General features: G+C 42.9%; 1 protein-coding gene and 1 pseudogene across 1 annotated transcript; both read right to left on the bottom strand.

Moving 5' to 3' along the window:
* Positions 1 to 1,258: 1,258 nt before the first annotated feature.
* On the bottom strand, positions 1,259 to 9,191 carry LOC135524693 (vascular cell adhesion protein 1-like). Its single transcript, XM_064952447.1, has 6 exons — positions 8,986 to 9,191; positions 8,604 to 8,885; positions 8,114 to 8,404; positions 7,271 to 7,528; positions 3,058 to 3,333; positions 1,259 to 2,573 (listed from the first exon to the last, which is right to left on the bottom strand). The coding sequence occupies exons 1-6, from the start codon at positions 9,131 to 9,133 to the stop codon at positions 2,458 to 2,460; spliced, it is 1,371 nt and encodes a 456-aa protein (XP_064808519.1). The 5' UTR covers positions 9,134 to 9,191; the 3' UTR covers positions 1,259 to 2,457.
* Positions 9,192 to 9,593: 402 nt separating this feature from the next.
* On the bottom strand, positions 9,594 to 10,652 carry LOC135525327 (G protein-coupled receptor 88-like; annotated as a pseudogene).
* Between the last annotated feature and the right edge of the window lie 4,312 nt (positions 10,653 to 14,964).

Raw genomic sequence — 14,964 nt, 5'->3', positions numbered from 1 at the left:
AAAAACATCCCTACAGCATGATGCTGCCACCACCATGCTTCACTGGATAACAGCTGCACCCCACCCCCAAATTACTTCCCGCGGCTATGGTCAGGCGCCTTTTGGATCGTATGAAATTGCTGTGGTATCTCAATGATATTTCAGGGGTGCTGGAGGGTGTGGAAGAGCACTGCCCTGGTATAGAATGTACACTCTAAATCAGTCTTACTTGTTGAAAAACAGACACAGAGAGATTCTAGTACACAGAGTGCTCCGTGTTCATCAATTTTAATAATAACTTTTAGCCAGCTGAGTGCACAAAGTTTCTTCAGGAATGTCCTTTTCTTGTTGTTTTGTTTTAAAATCTCAAATTGATAAAGTGGTAATCCGCTGATTCTCTTCACCGCAGATCTAACCCATCACACCCCTCTTCAAGAGGGTCACTACGCTCCAGATCGCCTTATGTGCTCAGAGGTCCTTGATGAGGATCTACCCCATCAATAACCCATGATCTATTTTAAATGTAAGACTATGTTGCATATTTAAAATTAAATTGGTGACTATGGAAACAAATAGAAATGTGATTAACAATATTTTCAATATCCAACTTTATCCTCTGCAATACTTTTTACAGTAGGTAATAAGCTGTAGCTTTTCCTGGTAGAAAATATATAAACAACACTGATTGCAATCTGGTATGAAACAATCAGAAGCAAAACGAAGGATCTCTTGGACTTCCTTGAATTGTTGTTATATCTGGATTACTATTCTTATCATGGAAATCTTCTTGCTTCAAAACATTACAAAAATATAACAAGTGTGTGTTTGAGGTGGGGGAGAAGGGCACCGATCATATTTGCAATAGAGATGGTATAGCATTACAGTAAAACCCATACACAACCTATGTTGTAGACTTTCTGGTAAGGTTCAAATCCTTCCATTGAACACAAGCATTCCATTTATTTCCGTTTGATTGTTAAGAACAACCTGTTATCTTCACAATATACACTGAGTGTTCAAAACATTAGGAATATCTTCCTAATATTGAGTTGTACCCCCTTTTGCCCTCAGAACAGCCTCAATTCTTGCGGGACTGAGTGGCGAGCGGTCAAAGGCACTGCATCTCAGTGCTAGAGGCATCACTAGAGACCCGGGTTTGATCCCGGGCTGTATCACAGCCAGACATTGAATATCCCTTTGAGCATGGTGAAGTTTTTAATCACACTTTGGATGGTGTTAGGTTCTGACTTTTCAGAGTAAATAACTCACGGACACTAGAGAAGCTTAACCAAGTTTAATTCTTCCCAAAGGGTCATTACAGCTGTATTCAGACAAAATAACATTTCTCACCATTACAATTATATATACCCCACTTTAGACACTCCGGCTCTCCAAACCTTACATCTTATGGTTCCACAGGAAGAGAGTAATAGGGTAATAAACCCTTATTACTCCCTTCAGGGGATCTGACCTGACCTCAACCCCTCCTTCCACAGATATCCATCTGCTCCCCTATAGCAATCCTATGATCTCCTCCCGTACACACAACACATTCCAAAGCCATGTCTTTCTACAGAAAACAATTAACTTCTGACATAAAATCCAGTCTCTTTCACTCCTTATAATCAATGCTTATGATCATTTATTTAATATCTCAATGTTCAGAGTTCATCCCGAATCCAACAATGGTGTATCAATACACCCAGTCACTACAAAGATACAGGCTTCCTTCCTAACTCAGAGTTTAATGGCTGTGATAAGAGAAAACTAAGGATGGATCAACAACTCCAAAATACTAACCTAAATGACAGAGGGAAAAGCAGGAAGTCTGTACAGAATAAACATTTTCCAAAACATGCATCCTGTCTGCAAAAAGGTGCTAAAGTAAAACTGCAAAACATGTGGTGAAGAAATTAACTTCATGTCCTGAATACATAGCGTTATGTTTGGGGCAAATCCAACACAAAACATCACTAAGTACCACTCCTATTTTCAAGCATTGTGGTAGCTGCATCATGTTATGGGTATGCTTGTAATCAGCAAGGACTAGGGAGTTTTTGGGGTTAAAAAGAAACTAAATAGAGTTAAGCACAAGCAAAACCCTCGAGGAAAACCCGGTTCAGTCTGCATTCCAACAGATACTGGGAGTCAAATTCACCTTTTAGCAGGACAATAACCTAAAAACAAGGCCAAATATACACTGCAGTTGCTTACCAAGACAACATTGAATATTCCTGGGTGCCCTAGTTGGAGTTTGGACTTAAATCGGCTTTAAAAAAAACGATTTAATCTATTTTGAATTCAGGCTGTAACACAACAAAATGTGGAATACATTAAGGGGTATGAATACTTTCTGAAAGTACTGTACATTAATCGCTGTTAAACTCTGCTGTATGAATTGATAATAAGGCACTCTGGTTGAGACCATCTGAATGTCTCTGGATTAGATCCCACACAGTGAGGTGATTTAAGGTAGCATCACTTCAGCCATTTAGCTAACATGAATCCTGCCACGATGCCTCCTGTGATTCCGCTGACAAGACTGCCAGCCACTGCACCCACCATCTGAGTGAACACCTTAGACTCGGGCTCCGCTGCAGGCACAAAAGAGGGACACCACAGTTAAATAACATGGCATTTTAGGGAATGTAGTACAAGTAGTGCAAAAGCCTGTATTACTAAGCCGTTTAAAGATGTGGAACTGTCAACATTAACAGCAGTTAGCTTTGACTGGTTAGTCTCCATGTAGAAACCTCCACTTAATTCCTTAATTCCTTGATAGCATTTTCTATTTACTTATACCAGGGCTCTCCAACCCTGTTCCTGGAGAGATACCGTCCTCTAGGTTTTCACTCTAATCTAGCGCACCTGATTCTAATAATTAACTGGTTGATAAACTGAATCAGTTAGTTGCAACTGAGGTTGGATTGAAAACGGGACAGGAGCTCTCCAATAAGAAGGTTGGAGAGTCTTGACTTATACATGGACTGGTAATTTGGTGAATCAATATCAATTTATTGATGGAGGAAATCATTACAAGGCAGCAAATATGACAACACACGGGTGGCTATTACGTACCTTGAACAGAGGCGGTATAGAATGCTCTCTCTGTATTCCCACTGTGGTGAATCACTCTACACTCATAGATGCCTTGGTGGTGCTCTTGGAAGTTATCTATGATTAAATGGCTGTTTGTAACCATGGCCTCCTTGGGTAGGGCCATATCTGGGATTCTGGTCCAGATGTACTGTTTGGCTTTGGGGTACATGTCTGACAAGCAGGTAAGGTTCAGCTGAACCCCATAGGAAATGGCCTGCAGTGGGAAGGACTGGATACTTGTGTTTGCTGGTCCGTCTGCAAAGATCAAACAAATGTTGTTAAAAATGCATAGATAATATGAAAGTATATACACTGAACAAAAATGTTATATTTCAATTTCAAAGATTTTGCTCAGTTACAGTTCATATAAGGAAATCAGTCAACTGAAATAAATTCATTAGGCCATTATCTATGGATTTCACATGACTGGGAATACAGCTGTGCATCTGTTGGTCACAAACACCTTTAAAAAAAAGGTAGGGACGTGGATAAGAAAACCAGACAGTATCTGTGTGACCACCATTTGCCTCATGCAGCGCGACACATCTTGTTTGCATATAGTTGATCAGGCTGTTGATTGTGGCTTGTTGTCCCACTCCTCTTCAATGGTTGTGCAAAGTTGCAGGATATTGGTGGGAACTGGAACACGCTGTCGTACACATCAATCCAGAGCATTCCAAACATGCTCAATGGGTGACATGTCTGGTGAGTATGCAGGCCATGAAAGAATTGGGACATTTTCATCTTCCAGGAATTGTGTACAGATCCTTGCGACATGGGGCCGTGCATTACCATGCTGAAACATAAGGGGATGGCGGCGGATGAATTGTACGACAATGGATACTGAGGTATCTCGTCATGGTATCTCTGTGCATTCAAATTGCCATCGACAAAATGCAATTGTGTTCGTTGTCCGTAGCTTATGCTTTCCCATACCATAACCCCACTGCCACCATGGGGTACTCTGTTCACAACGTTGACATAAGCAAACCACTCGCCCACACGTCTGCCATCTACCCCATACAGTAGAAACCTGGATTAATCCGTAAAGAGCACAAATCTCCAGCATGCCAGTGGCCATCGAAGGTGAGCATTTGCCCACTGAAGTCGGTTACGGCGCCAAACTGCAGTCAGGTCAAGACCCTGGTGAAGACGACAAGCACGCAGATGAGCTGATATGGTTTCTGACAGTTTGCACAGAAATTCTTTGGTTGGGCAAACCCACAGTTTCATCAGCTATCCGGGTGGCTGGTCTCAGATGATCCCGCAGGTAAAGAAGACGGATATGGAGGTCCTGGGCTGGCGTGGTTACACGTGGTCTGCGGTTGTGAGGCTGGTTGGACTGCCAAATTACCTAAAACTATATTGGAGGTGGCTTGCAGTATAGAAATTAACATTAAATTCTCTGGAAACAGCTCTGATGGACATTCCCACAGTCTGTGTTGCCAATTGCACGCTCCCTTAAAACTTGAGACATCTGTGGCATTGTGTTGTGTGACAAAAGTGTACATTTGAGTGGCCTTTTATTGTCTCAAGCACAAAGTGCACCTGTGTAATGATCATGCTGTTTAATCAGATTCTTGATATACCACACCTGTCAGGTTGATGAATTATCTTGGCAAATGAGAAATGTTCACTAATAGGGATGTAAACAAATTTGTGTACGAAAATATGAGAGAAATAACCTTTTTGTGCATGTGGAAAATTTCAGGGTTCTTTTTTTTCAGCTCATGAAACATGGGACCAACACTTTACATGTTGTGTTTACATTTTTGTTGAGTACAGATGTCAAAATGCTGTCATTTGTAAATGCAAATAGTACAATTATGAATCAAACGATGATGCGGACACGGTCAACCACTCACCACTGCGACCTGTATGAGCTAGACAGCTGGCCCTTGCTACATATTCATTGCCAGACCCACTGGCTCCAGGTCATCTATAAGTCTATGCTAGGTAAAGCTCCGCCTTATCTCAGCTCACTGGTGACGATAACAACACCCACCCGTAGCACTCGCTCCAGCAGGTATATCTCAGAGGTCATCCCCAAAGCCAACACCTCTTTGGCCGCCTTTCCTTCCAGTTCTCTGCTGTCAATGACTGGAACGAATTGCAAAAACCGCTGAAGCTGGAGACTTATATTTCCCTCACTAACTTTAAACAGCAGCTATCTGAACAGCTAACCGATTGCTGCAGCTGTACATAGCCCATCTGTAAATAGCCCACCCAATCTACCTACAGTGCCTTGCGAAAGTATTCGGCCCCCTTGAACTTTGCAACCTTTTGCCACATTTCAGGCTTCAAACATAAAGATATAAAACTGTATTTTTTTGTGAAGAATCAACAACAAGTGGGACACAATCATGAAGTGGAACGACATTTATTGGATATTTCAAACTTTTTTAACAAATCAAAAACTGAAAAATTGGGCGTGCAAAATTATTCAGCCCCCTTAAGTTAATACTTTGTAGCGCCACCTTTTGCTGCGATTACAGCTGTAAGTCGCTTGGGGTATGTCTCTATCAGTTTTGCACATCGAGAGACTGAAATTTTTTCCCATTCCTCCTTGCAAAACAGCTTTTGCTTTATGTTTTGGATCATTGTCTTGTTGGAAGACAAATCTCCGTCCCAGTCTCAGGTCTTTTGCAGACTCCATCAGGTTTTCTTCCAGAATGGTCCTGTATTTGGCTCCATCCATCTTCCCATCAATTTTAACCATCTTCCCTGTCCCTGCTGAAGAAAATCAGGCCCAAACCATGATGCTGCCAACACCATGTTTGACAGTGGGTATGGTGTGTTCAGGTTGATGAGCTGTGTTGCTTTTACGCCAAACATAACGTTTTGCATTGTTGCCAAAAAGTTCAATTTTGGTTTCATCTGACCAGAGCACCTTCTTCCACATGTTTGGTGTGTCTCCCAGGTGGCTTGTGGCAAACTTTAAACGACACTTTTTATGGATACCTTTAAGAAATGGCTTTCTTCTTGCCACTCTTCCATAAAGGCCAGATTTGTGCAATATACGACTGATTGTTGTCCTATGGACAGAGTCTCCCACCTCAGCTGTAGATCTCTGCAGTTCATCCAGAGTGATCATGGGCCTCTTGGCTGCATCTCTGATCAGTCTTCTCCTTGTATGAGCTGAAAGTTTAGAGGGACGGCCAGGTCTTGGTAGATTTGCAGTGGTCTGGTACTCCTTCCATTTCAATATTATCGCTTGCACAGTGCTCCTTGTTTAAAGCTTGGGAAATCTTTTGTATCCAAATCCGGCTTTAAACTTCTTCACAGCAGACCTGCCTGGTGTGTTCCTTGTTCTTCATGATGCTCTCTGCGCTTTTAACGGACCTCTGAGACTATCACAGTGCAGGTGCATTTATACGGAGACTTGATTACACACAGGTGGATTGTATTTATCATCATTAGTCATTTAGATCAACATTGGATCATTCAGAGATCCTCACTGAACTTCTGGAGAGAGTTTGCTGCACTGAAAGTAAAGGGGCTGAATAATTTTGCACGCCCAATTTTTCAGTTTTTGATTTGTTAAAAAAGTTTGAAATATCCAATAAATGTCGTTCCACTTCATGATTGTGTCCCACTTGTTGTTGATTCTTCACAAAAAAATACAGTTTTATATCTTTATGTTTGAAGCCTGAAATGTGGCAAAAGGTCGCAAAGTTCAAGGGGGCCGAATACTTTCGCAAGGCACTGTACCTCATCCCCATATTGTTTTTATTTACTTTTCTGCTCTTTTACACACCAGTATTTCTACTTGCACATCACGTTCTGCACATCTATCACTCCAGTGCTAATATGCTAAATTGTAATTACTTCCCTACTATGGCCTATTTATTGCCTTACCTCCTGATGCCATTTGCACACACTGTATATAGACTTTATTTTTTTTCTATTGTGTTATTGACTGTACGCTTGTTTATTCCATGTGTAACTCTGTTTTGTTGTCTGTGTCACACTGCTTTGCTTTGCTTTATCTTGGCCAGGTCGCAGTTGTAAATGAGAACTTGTTCTCAACTGGCCTACCTGGTTAAATAAAGGTCAAAAAAAGACATTGTCATAACAATTAGCATGGGCATATTATTACAGTTCCAGTACCATCAGATAAGGTATCTTAAGCTTAGCAATGTGGAACCCCTGCTTGTTGGCCCCTGGCTGAAGTAGTTAGTAGAATACTTACATTGCACCTCCAGTTTCATCTCTTCCTTTGCCTCGGACACCACGTTCTTGGCCACACACTGGTAAACCCCTTGGTTGCTGCGGTGTAGCCGGCCCGTGACATTTCCTTGTTCGTGTCGATGCAGATTCTTGGGCCACAGCTCCCCTTTTCTCTCCCACTCAATAGTAGGGGTGGGGTTGCCGTCACTTCTACAGCTCATCACCACTTCCTCCTCTTCCATCCCAGATGAGGAAGCACTGATGTTGATCTTAGGTGCATCTGGAACACAACAACACGTTACTATGAGATATCTGAGGACATATCATACTATCATATTGCTTCAGGATCTATCTGATCCTGTCTGATCTACATGAGTGCCCAGGGAGTGGCGCCTTGAGGGCGATTAGTAATTCAGCATAAGTCAAACAGTTCAATAGCTCAAGGATTAAGTGTACTGTACTGCCATCAAGGTTGGAAGGAGACATCTTTGAACACAGTGAATCATTTCGGTAACACTCTACCGAGAGCATCCAGGTACAATGGTTTCTAACCTGTTAAAAGCATGTAGGAGTCTTTACAATGTCTTATAACAAGTCTTATTTGCTATGTTTCTCTATGTGTAACATTTTCTGACATCCCAGACTGGCTGGTATTGTAGTCCAGATCATTAGGATTATAAGACGTTATAAAGGGGTTCAAACATACTCATGACAAGTCTTACACTGCATAGCTGCATCATAATGCATTATGCATGGATGCTTTCAGTAACGTGTGAGCATTATTATTCACAAACTAACTAGGGCCTATCACTAAGACACCGTATACCCATTCTGAAGTGAATTGGAATTGTAATAAGGTACTCACAGTGTATGTCGAGACAGTAAGAAACCTGTTTTGAGTTATTTCTCATGTCTGCTTTCACTTCACAGGTCAGACTCTTCCCAGTATATTCCCTCAGGGCAGTAAGAGTCAGTGTGTCCGACACGTTAGCTGCATCCAAAGTCTGCTGAGTTTCATCTTTAAGAAGCTCACTTCCTAGATACCAGCTTATGTGGACACTGTCAACGTGGTCAAATGCATCAACACTGCATGTTACATCACAAGCCACATTTTCCGTCAAAATACTTGGCATCACCAACAAAGGTTGACTAAAAGCTGTAAAATCAGAGGGAAGTTGATGGAGAGTGATTTTGCTCTTTCACACGATGGCAAAACAAGTTATTTAGGCCTTGGCTAAAGTAGACTAGCATTATAATTTACAGTGTAAATATGTCAAACTATTCAAGACATTACTCAAGGCATTGACAGTAGTTTTTGAGGTTATGTCATCACATGCTACAATTATTCTACTTACCATAGACAGTCATCTTGACAGATTTGAGTTTTTTCTCTGAACTGCCATCACACTTTGCATCACAGGTATATCGACCCGCATCCTCAATCTTCACGTTGGAAAATTTGAGAGTGCTGTTTTTGGTTCGTATACGATCAGAGTCAGTAGTAGCTCTTGTCCAGCTGAACTGTGGTGTCTTACAACTACCAACGCAAGCACAGGTGAACTGGAAGGCTGAACCTGCTAGCACAAATACCTCATTCCCAGGAGGTGAAATGGCGACTTCTTCTATCTGACTACAGACTACAAAACAACAATACATACATTAATTGAATGCATAAAATATCCAAAGCATAAATGGAATTAATAATATGAATTTATTGATCAGAGAAAATATGTTTACCAGTGACATGGAAGAAGGCACACAGTTGAAGAAGTTGCATCTTTTTCATATCCAGGTAGAATATTGAGCTTGAATGTAAAGTTTTGCTGCAGAGCTTGGCCACTTGGTGTGCAAGGTATCCACCCTTTACTTTAAAAAGACTGGACATTCCATGATTCTGATGCCAAAAGGGCTAAGCTAGATCTTTTCCTGTTATTATGGGCTCCTTAAGTCATTCCCAAATGGAAACAATGATGGCGACAGGAAACCGTGTGTGTGTGTGTGTGTGTGTGTGTGTGTGTGTGTGTGTGTGTGTGTGTGTGTGTGTGTGTGTGTGTGTGTGTGTGTGTGTGTGTGTGTGTGTGTGTGTGTGTGTGTGTGTGTGTGTGTGTGAAAGTGATGAAGCAACTAGTCTCCTGTAATGGCCAGATGTGACACAAAGTTTTGCACTTAAAAATGTTGCTTTATTAAAATGAACACAAACTGATTTACAATTAGCATATAATAATATTACAACCATGGTCCATAAAACAGTATATTGAAAAATACATGAAACTAGACAAACTAGTGTTATACACAATGTTGTTACAAATATTTTACAAATTTGTTGAGTGTGCTTCCAGTTGACAGTGTATTCCATAATGGACCTACAGAATAACGCTGTAACAGCATCACTAACATTTTCCAATTGAGAGTAACATTATAGTGTAATTTTTTTATTGCGTTGTCAGGTAGGCTTTCTAAAACACTGTAGCAGCTGTATCCTTACAATAACCAATGTCATAGCAGTTCAGATTATGTTCAAAAAATGTGCTGTTAATAACACCCGGAAATGGGGCTCTGTAGTGAGGATGAATATGAAACACACTGCCAACACGTAGAACCCCCAACGTTTGTCCTTTCTGGGGAGCGAATAGGGAAGGTTATTCACGATAGGAAAATGTAATATGTTGACCCTCTTCACACCCATCTGCACCCTTCGAAATATTTTGAAATAACAATACAAAACAACCATTGTCTGACCAATAATAGTCAACACCAGGGTGCCAGCTTCAAATGGGTCAGAGAGAATGGGCTTCCCTCCTTTGAGCAATGATGCTGCGGAAGTAGGGAGATATGAGCATCCTTCCTGTGGGTACCGCGAAGACGTGATCCAGGGTAGAAGAAATCCCAGCGCCGAATGCCAAGACGCAATTAGCATCCATCATGTGTGTCTTTTTTGGTAGGTGGACAGATACGTCGCTGGTGATTTGGTAATCAACCCGTATCGATTGACGGCTATGAGGGAATGGGAGAATAGAGAAGCGATGCCGAGGAATAGGAGCGCATCTTTGAAAGCTTGGTACCCAGCCGGAAAAGGACTACCAGAATAAATCTCCACTGCCCCGTGCGGCATCCAAATCGCGCACACCAACAGTTCGGCTATACAGCCGTTCACAATGAACGCATTACTAGCCGTTCGAAGTTTCTTAAATGTCTTGACCAGGTAGACAACCAAAAGGTTTAAAATTGTCCCAGACAAGCACATGAGAGAATAGACTGCCGCAAGTTTGATTTTGCATTGTGTCCCACATCGCAGTCTATCAGTTGCGCCGATTCGTTTGGCATGTTTGAAGAATAAAAAAGGGTTTTCATACGAAAGGATGAAAAATGAGTCCTTATGCAATATTGTTTATGCCAATCTCCTATTCAGTGGATATGTTCCCCATGTTAATGCGGCAGTGATACAGTTGCATGTGGGGGTAATAGACTATGCGCGCAGCGCGCCTGTGGTGATGCTACAGAGTGCAGACACTCGCTCAACAAATACCTATAAGAAGAAGAATGGAGCAGCACGCAGGTTCATGTTAACACATCTAGCCTATTGCACCCAGCGTCTTCATTAATGTTGAATGATTTCCAGATACTGAAATAACTAGAAGCGCAAATAGGCAGGGACTGATTAATGCAGACAGGGTAAACAGGGGAAGGCCCTGGGCCCAGGCCAAAAGAGGGTCCAATGGGCAAAAAATAATAAAATATATTCAGTATATATTATATATACAGTATACAGTTGAAGTTGGAAGTTTACATACACCTTAGCTAAATACATTTAAAATCAGTTTTTCACACTTTAGTCCTAGGAAAAATTCTGTCTTAGGTCAGTTAGGATCACCACTTTTTATTTTAAGAATGTCAAAATAATAATAGAAATAATGATTTATTTCGGCTTATATTTCATTCATCACATTCCCAGTGGGTCAGAAGATTACATGCACTCAATTAGTATTTGGTAGCAATGCCTTTAAATTGTTTAACTTGGGTCAAACATTTTGGGTAGCATTCCACAAGCTTCCTACAATAGGTTGGGTGAATTTTGGCCCATTCCTCCTGACAGAGCTGGTGTAACTGAGTCAGGTTTGTAGGCCTCCTTCCTCGCACATGCTTTTTCAGTTCTGCCCACAAATGTTATATAGGATTGAGGTTGGGGCTTTGTGATGGCCACTCCAATTACCTTGACTTTGTTTTCCTTAAGCCATTTTGCCACAACTTTGGAAGTATGCCTGGGGTCATTGTCCATTTGGACCCATTTGCAACCATGCTTTAACTTCCTGACTGATGTCTTAATAAGATGTTGTTTCAATATATCCACATCATTTTCCTCCCCCATGATGCCATCCATTTTGTGAAGTGCACCAGTCCTTCTTGCAGCAAAGCACCCCCACAACATGATGCTGCCACCCCCGTGCTTTACGGTTGGGATGGTGTTCTTCGGCTTGCAAGCTTCCCCCTTTTACCTCCAAACATAACGATGGTCATTATGGCCAAACAGTTCTATTTTTGTTTCATCAGACCAGAGGACATCACTCCCAAAAGTACGATTTTTGTCCCCATGTTCAGTTGCAAACCGTAGTCTGGCTTTTTTATGGCGGTTTTGAAGCAGTGGCATCTTCCTTGCTGAGCGGTCTATATCAGGTTATGTCGATAAAGGACTCGTTATACTGTGGATATAGATACTTTTGTACCTGTTTCCTCCAGCATCTTCACATGTCCTTTGCTGCTGTTCTGGGATTGATTTGTACTTTTCGCACCAAAGTATGTTCATCTCTAAGAGACAGAACGCGTCTCCTTGTTGAGCTGTATTTTTTATTTTTTATTTATCTTTATTTAACTAGGCAAGTCAGTTACGAACAAATTCTAAATTTAAATTATGGCCTAGTAACAGTTTGTTAACTTCCTTGTTAAGGGGCAGAATGACATATTTTTACCTTGTCAGGTTGGGGATTCAATCTTACAACCTTTCGGTTACTAGTCCAACGCTCTGACCACTAGGCTACCAGCCGCCCCAATAGTATGACGGCTGTGTGGTTCCATGGTGTTTATACATGCTGTGGCAGACCAGGGGGTTGGGTCAAGACGTTTACACAGATCAGACACAGACAGAGTATGATTAGGGTGTTTATTAAATAATAAATCCAAAGAAAAGGATAGATCACCCCCATGAGACCCTCTCCGGGATACCGTCTTCTGGGCTCCAGGTATTGCTGTATCCTGTCGGGCACACAAACTCAAATTCCCTCGTCTTTGCTCGGGCATCGTCTCCAACTATACGGATGTCATCTTACTTCCCCCAGTCCTCTCCTGTGTGCTGCCCTTCTGGCAGCTTTATGGGGCATGTACAGCTGGTGAGCAATCAGACATTGATTACTCACCAACTCCCCAATCACCCCCAATTAGTCCTTGGCGGAGAGCCCGTCGAGACCTGGCACGTCCAGCAGATGGAGCCATCGCCTTGTGATGTACACTCCGTCTGTCACCAGGCCTCGACGAGTCTCCCCCTGGTAGCTGACCTGCTGTACGCAACTCCACCCCCCCCAGCTCTGTCGGGAAGGGGACTGTCATTAGTGCGACGTACGTCTCCCTTCTCGATAGGGCATCCGCGTTTCCATGCTTCGCCCCTGACTTGTGCACAGCAGAAAAAGAGAAGCGTTGAAGGGACAAGAACCACCTGGTAACCCGATCGTTTGTGTCCCTTCCCCTGGCCATCCAGACCAGGGGAGCATAGTCCGTGACCAGGGTGAAGTGGGTACCCAACAGGTAATACTTGAGAGTGTTTAGCGCCCACTTCACCGCTAGACACTCTTTCTCCACAATGGAGTACTTTTTCTCTCTAGGAATCAGTTTTCTGCTGATGTACATGATGGGGTGCTCCTCCCCATCGTGTATCTGGGACAGAACGGCGCCTAGTCCCGTATCACACGCATCCGTCTGGACCACCATCGGAAACCTAGAAATCGGGCGTTACGAGAATCGGATGGGAGCACAGCGCTTCCTTCAGATGGCTGAACGCCGCATCTGTCTCGTTCGTCCATTTCACTGTTTTCAGGGGGCCTTGGTTAGATCAGTGAGGGGAGAAGCTATAGCCGCAAAGTTGGGGATAAATCTGCTAAATAAAATAAAATAAAATCAAATTTTATTTGTCACATACACGTGGTTAGCAGATGTTAATGCGAGTGTAGCGAAATGCTTGTGCTTCTAGTTCCGACAATGCAGTAATAACCAACAAGTAATCTAACTAACAATTCCAAAACTACTGTCTTATACACAAGTGTAAGGGGATAAAGAATATGTACATAAAGATATATGAATGAGTGATGGTACAGAGCAGCATAGGCAAGATACAGTAGATGGTATCGAGTACAGTATATACATATGAGATGAGTATGTAAACAAAGTGGCATAGTTAAAGTGGCTAGTGATACATGTATTACATAAGGATGCAGTAGATGATATAGAGTACAGTATATACGTATACCTATGAGATGAATAATGTAGGGTATGTAAACATTATATTAGGTAGCATTGTTTAAAGTGCCTAGTGATATATTTTGCATCATTTCCCATCAATTCCCATTTTTAAAGTGGCTGGAGTTGAGTCAGTGTGTTGGCAGCAGCCACTCAATGTTAGTGGTTGCTGTTTAACTGTCTGATGGCCTTGAGATAGAAGCTGTTTTTCAGTCTCTCGGTCCCAGCTTTGATGCACCTGTACTGACCTCGCCTTCTGGATGATAACGGGGTGAACAGGCAGTGGCTCGGGTGGTTGTTGTCCTTGATGATCTTTATGGCCTTCTTGTAACATCGGGTGGTGTAGGTGTCCTGGAGGGCAGGTAGTTTGCCCCCGGTGATGCGTTGTGCAGACCTCACTACCCTCTGGAGAGCCTTACGGTTGTGGGCGGAGCAGTTGCCGTACCAGGCGGTGATACAGCCCGCCAGGATGCTCTCGATTGTGCATCTGTAGAAGTTTGTGAGTGCCTTTGGTGACAAGCCAAATTTCTTCAGCCTCCTGAGGTTGAAGAGGCGCTGCTGCGCCTTCTTCACGATGCTGTCTGTGTGAGTGGACCAATTCAGTTTGTCTGTGATGTGTATGCCGAGGAACTTAAAACTTACTACCCTCTCCACTACTGTTCCATCGATGTGGATAGGGGGGTGTGTTCCCTCTGCTGTTTCCTGAAGACCACAATCATCTCCTTAGTTTTGGTGACGTTGAGTGTGAGGTTATTTTCCTGACACCACACTCTGAGGGCCCTCACCTCCTCCCTGTAGGCCGTCTCGTCGTTGTTGGTAATCAAGCCTACCACTGTTGTGTCGTCCGCAAACTTGATGATTGAGTTGGAGGCGTGCGTGGCCACGCAGTCGTGGGTGAACAGGGAGTACAGGAGAGGGCTCAGAACGCACCCTTGTGGGGCCCCAGTGTTGAGGATCAGCGGGGTGGAGATGTTGTTGCCTACCCTCACCACCTGGGGGCGCCCCGTCAGGAAGTCCAGTACCCAGTTGCACAGGGCGGGGTCGAGACCCAGGGTCTCGAGCTTGATGACGAGCTTGGAGGGTACTATGGTGTTAAATGCCGAGCTGTAGTCGATGAACAGCATTCTCACATACAGTGCCTTGCGAAAGTATTCGGCCCCCTTGAACTTTGCGACCTTTTGCCACATTTCAGGCTTCAAACATAAAGATATAAAA

This window comes from Oncorhynchus masou, chromosome 31, assembly GCF_036934945.1.
Source record: "Oncorhynchus masou masou isolate Uvic2021 chromosome 31, UVic_Omas_1.1, whole genome shotgun sequence".
NCBI classification, from domain to species: domain Eukaryota; kingdom Metazoa; phylum Chordata; class Actinopteri; order Salmoniformes; family Salmonidae; genus Oncorhynchus; species Oncorhynchus masou.
Note: the sequence above shows the minus strand (reverse complement) of the source record. Positions and strands in the feature narration are given on the sequence as shown.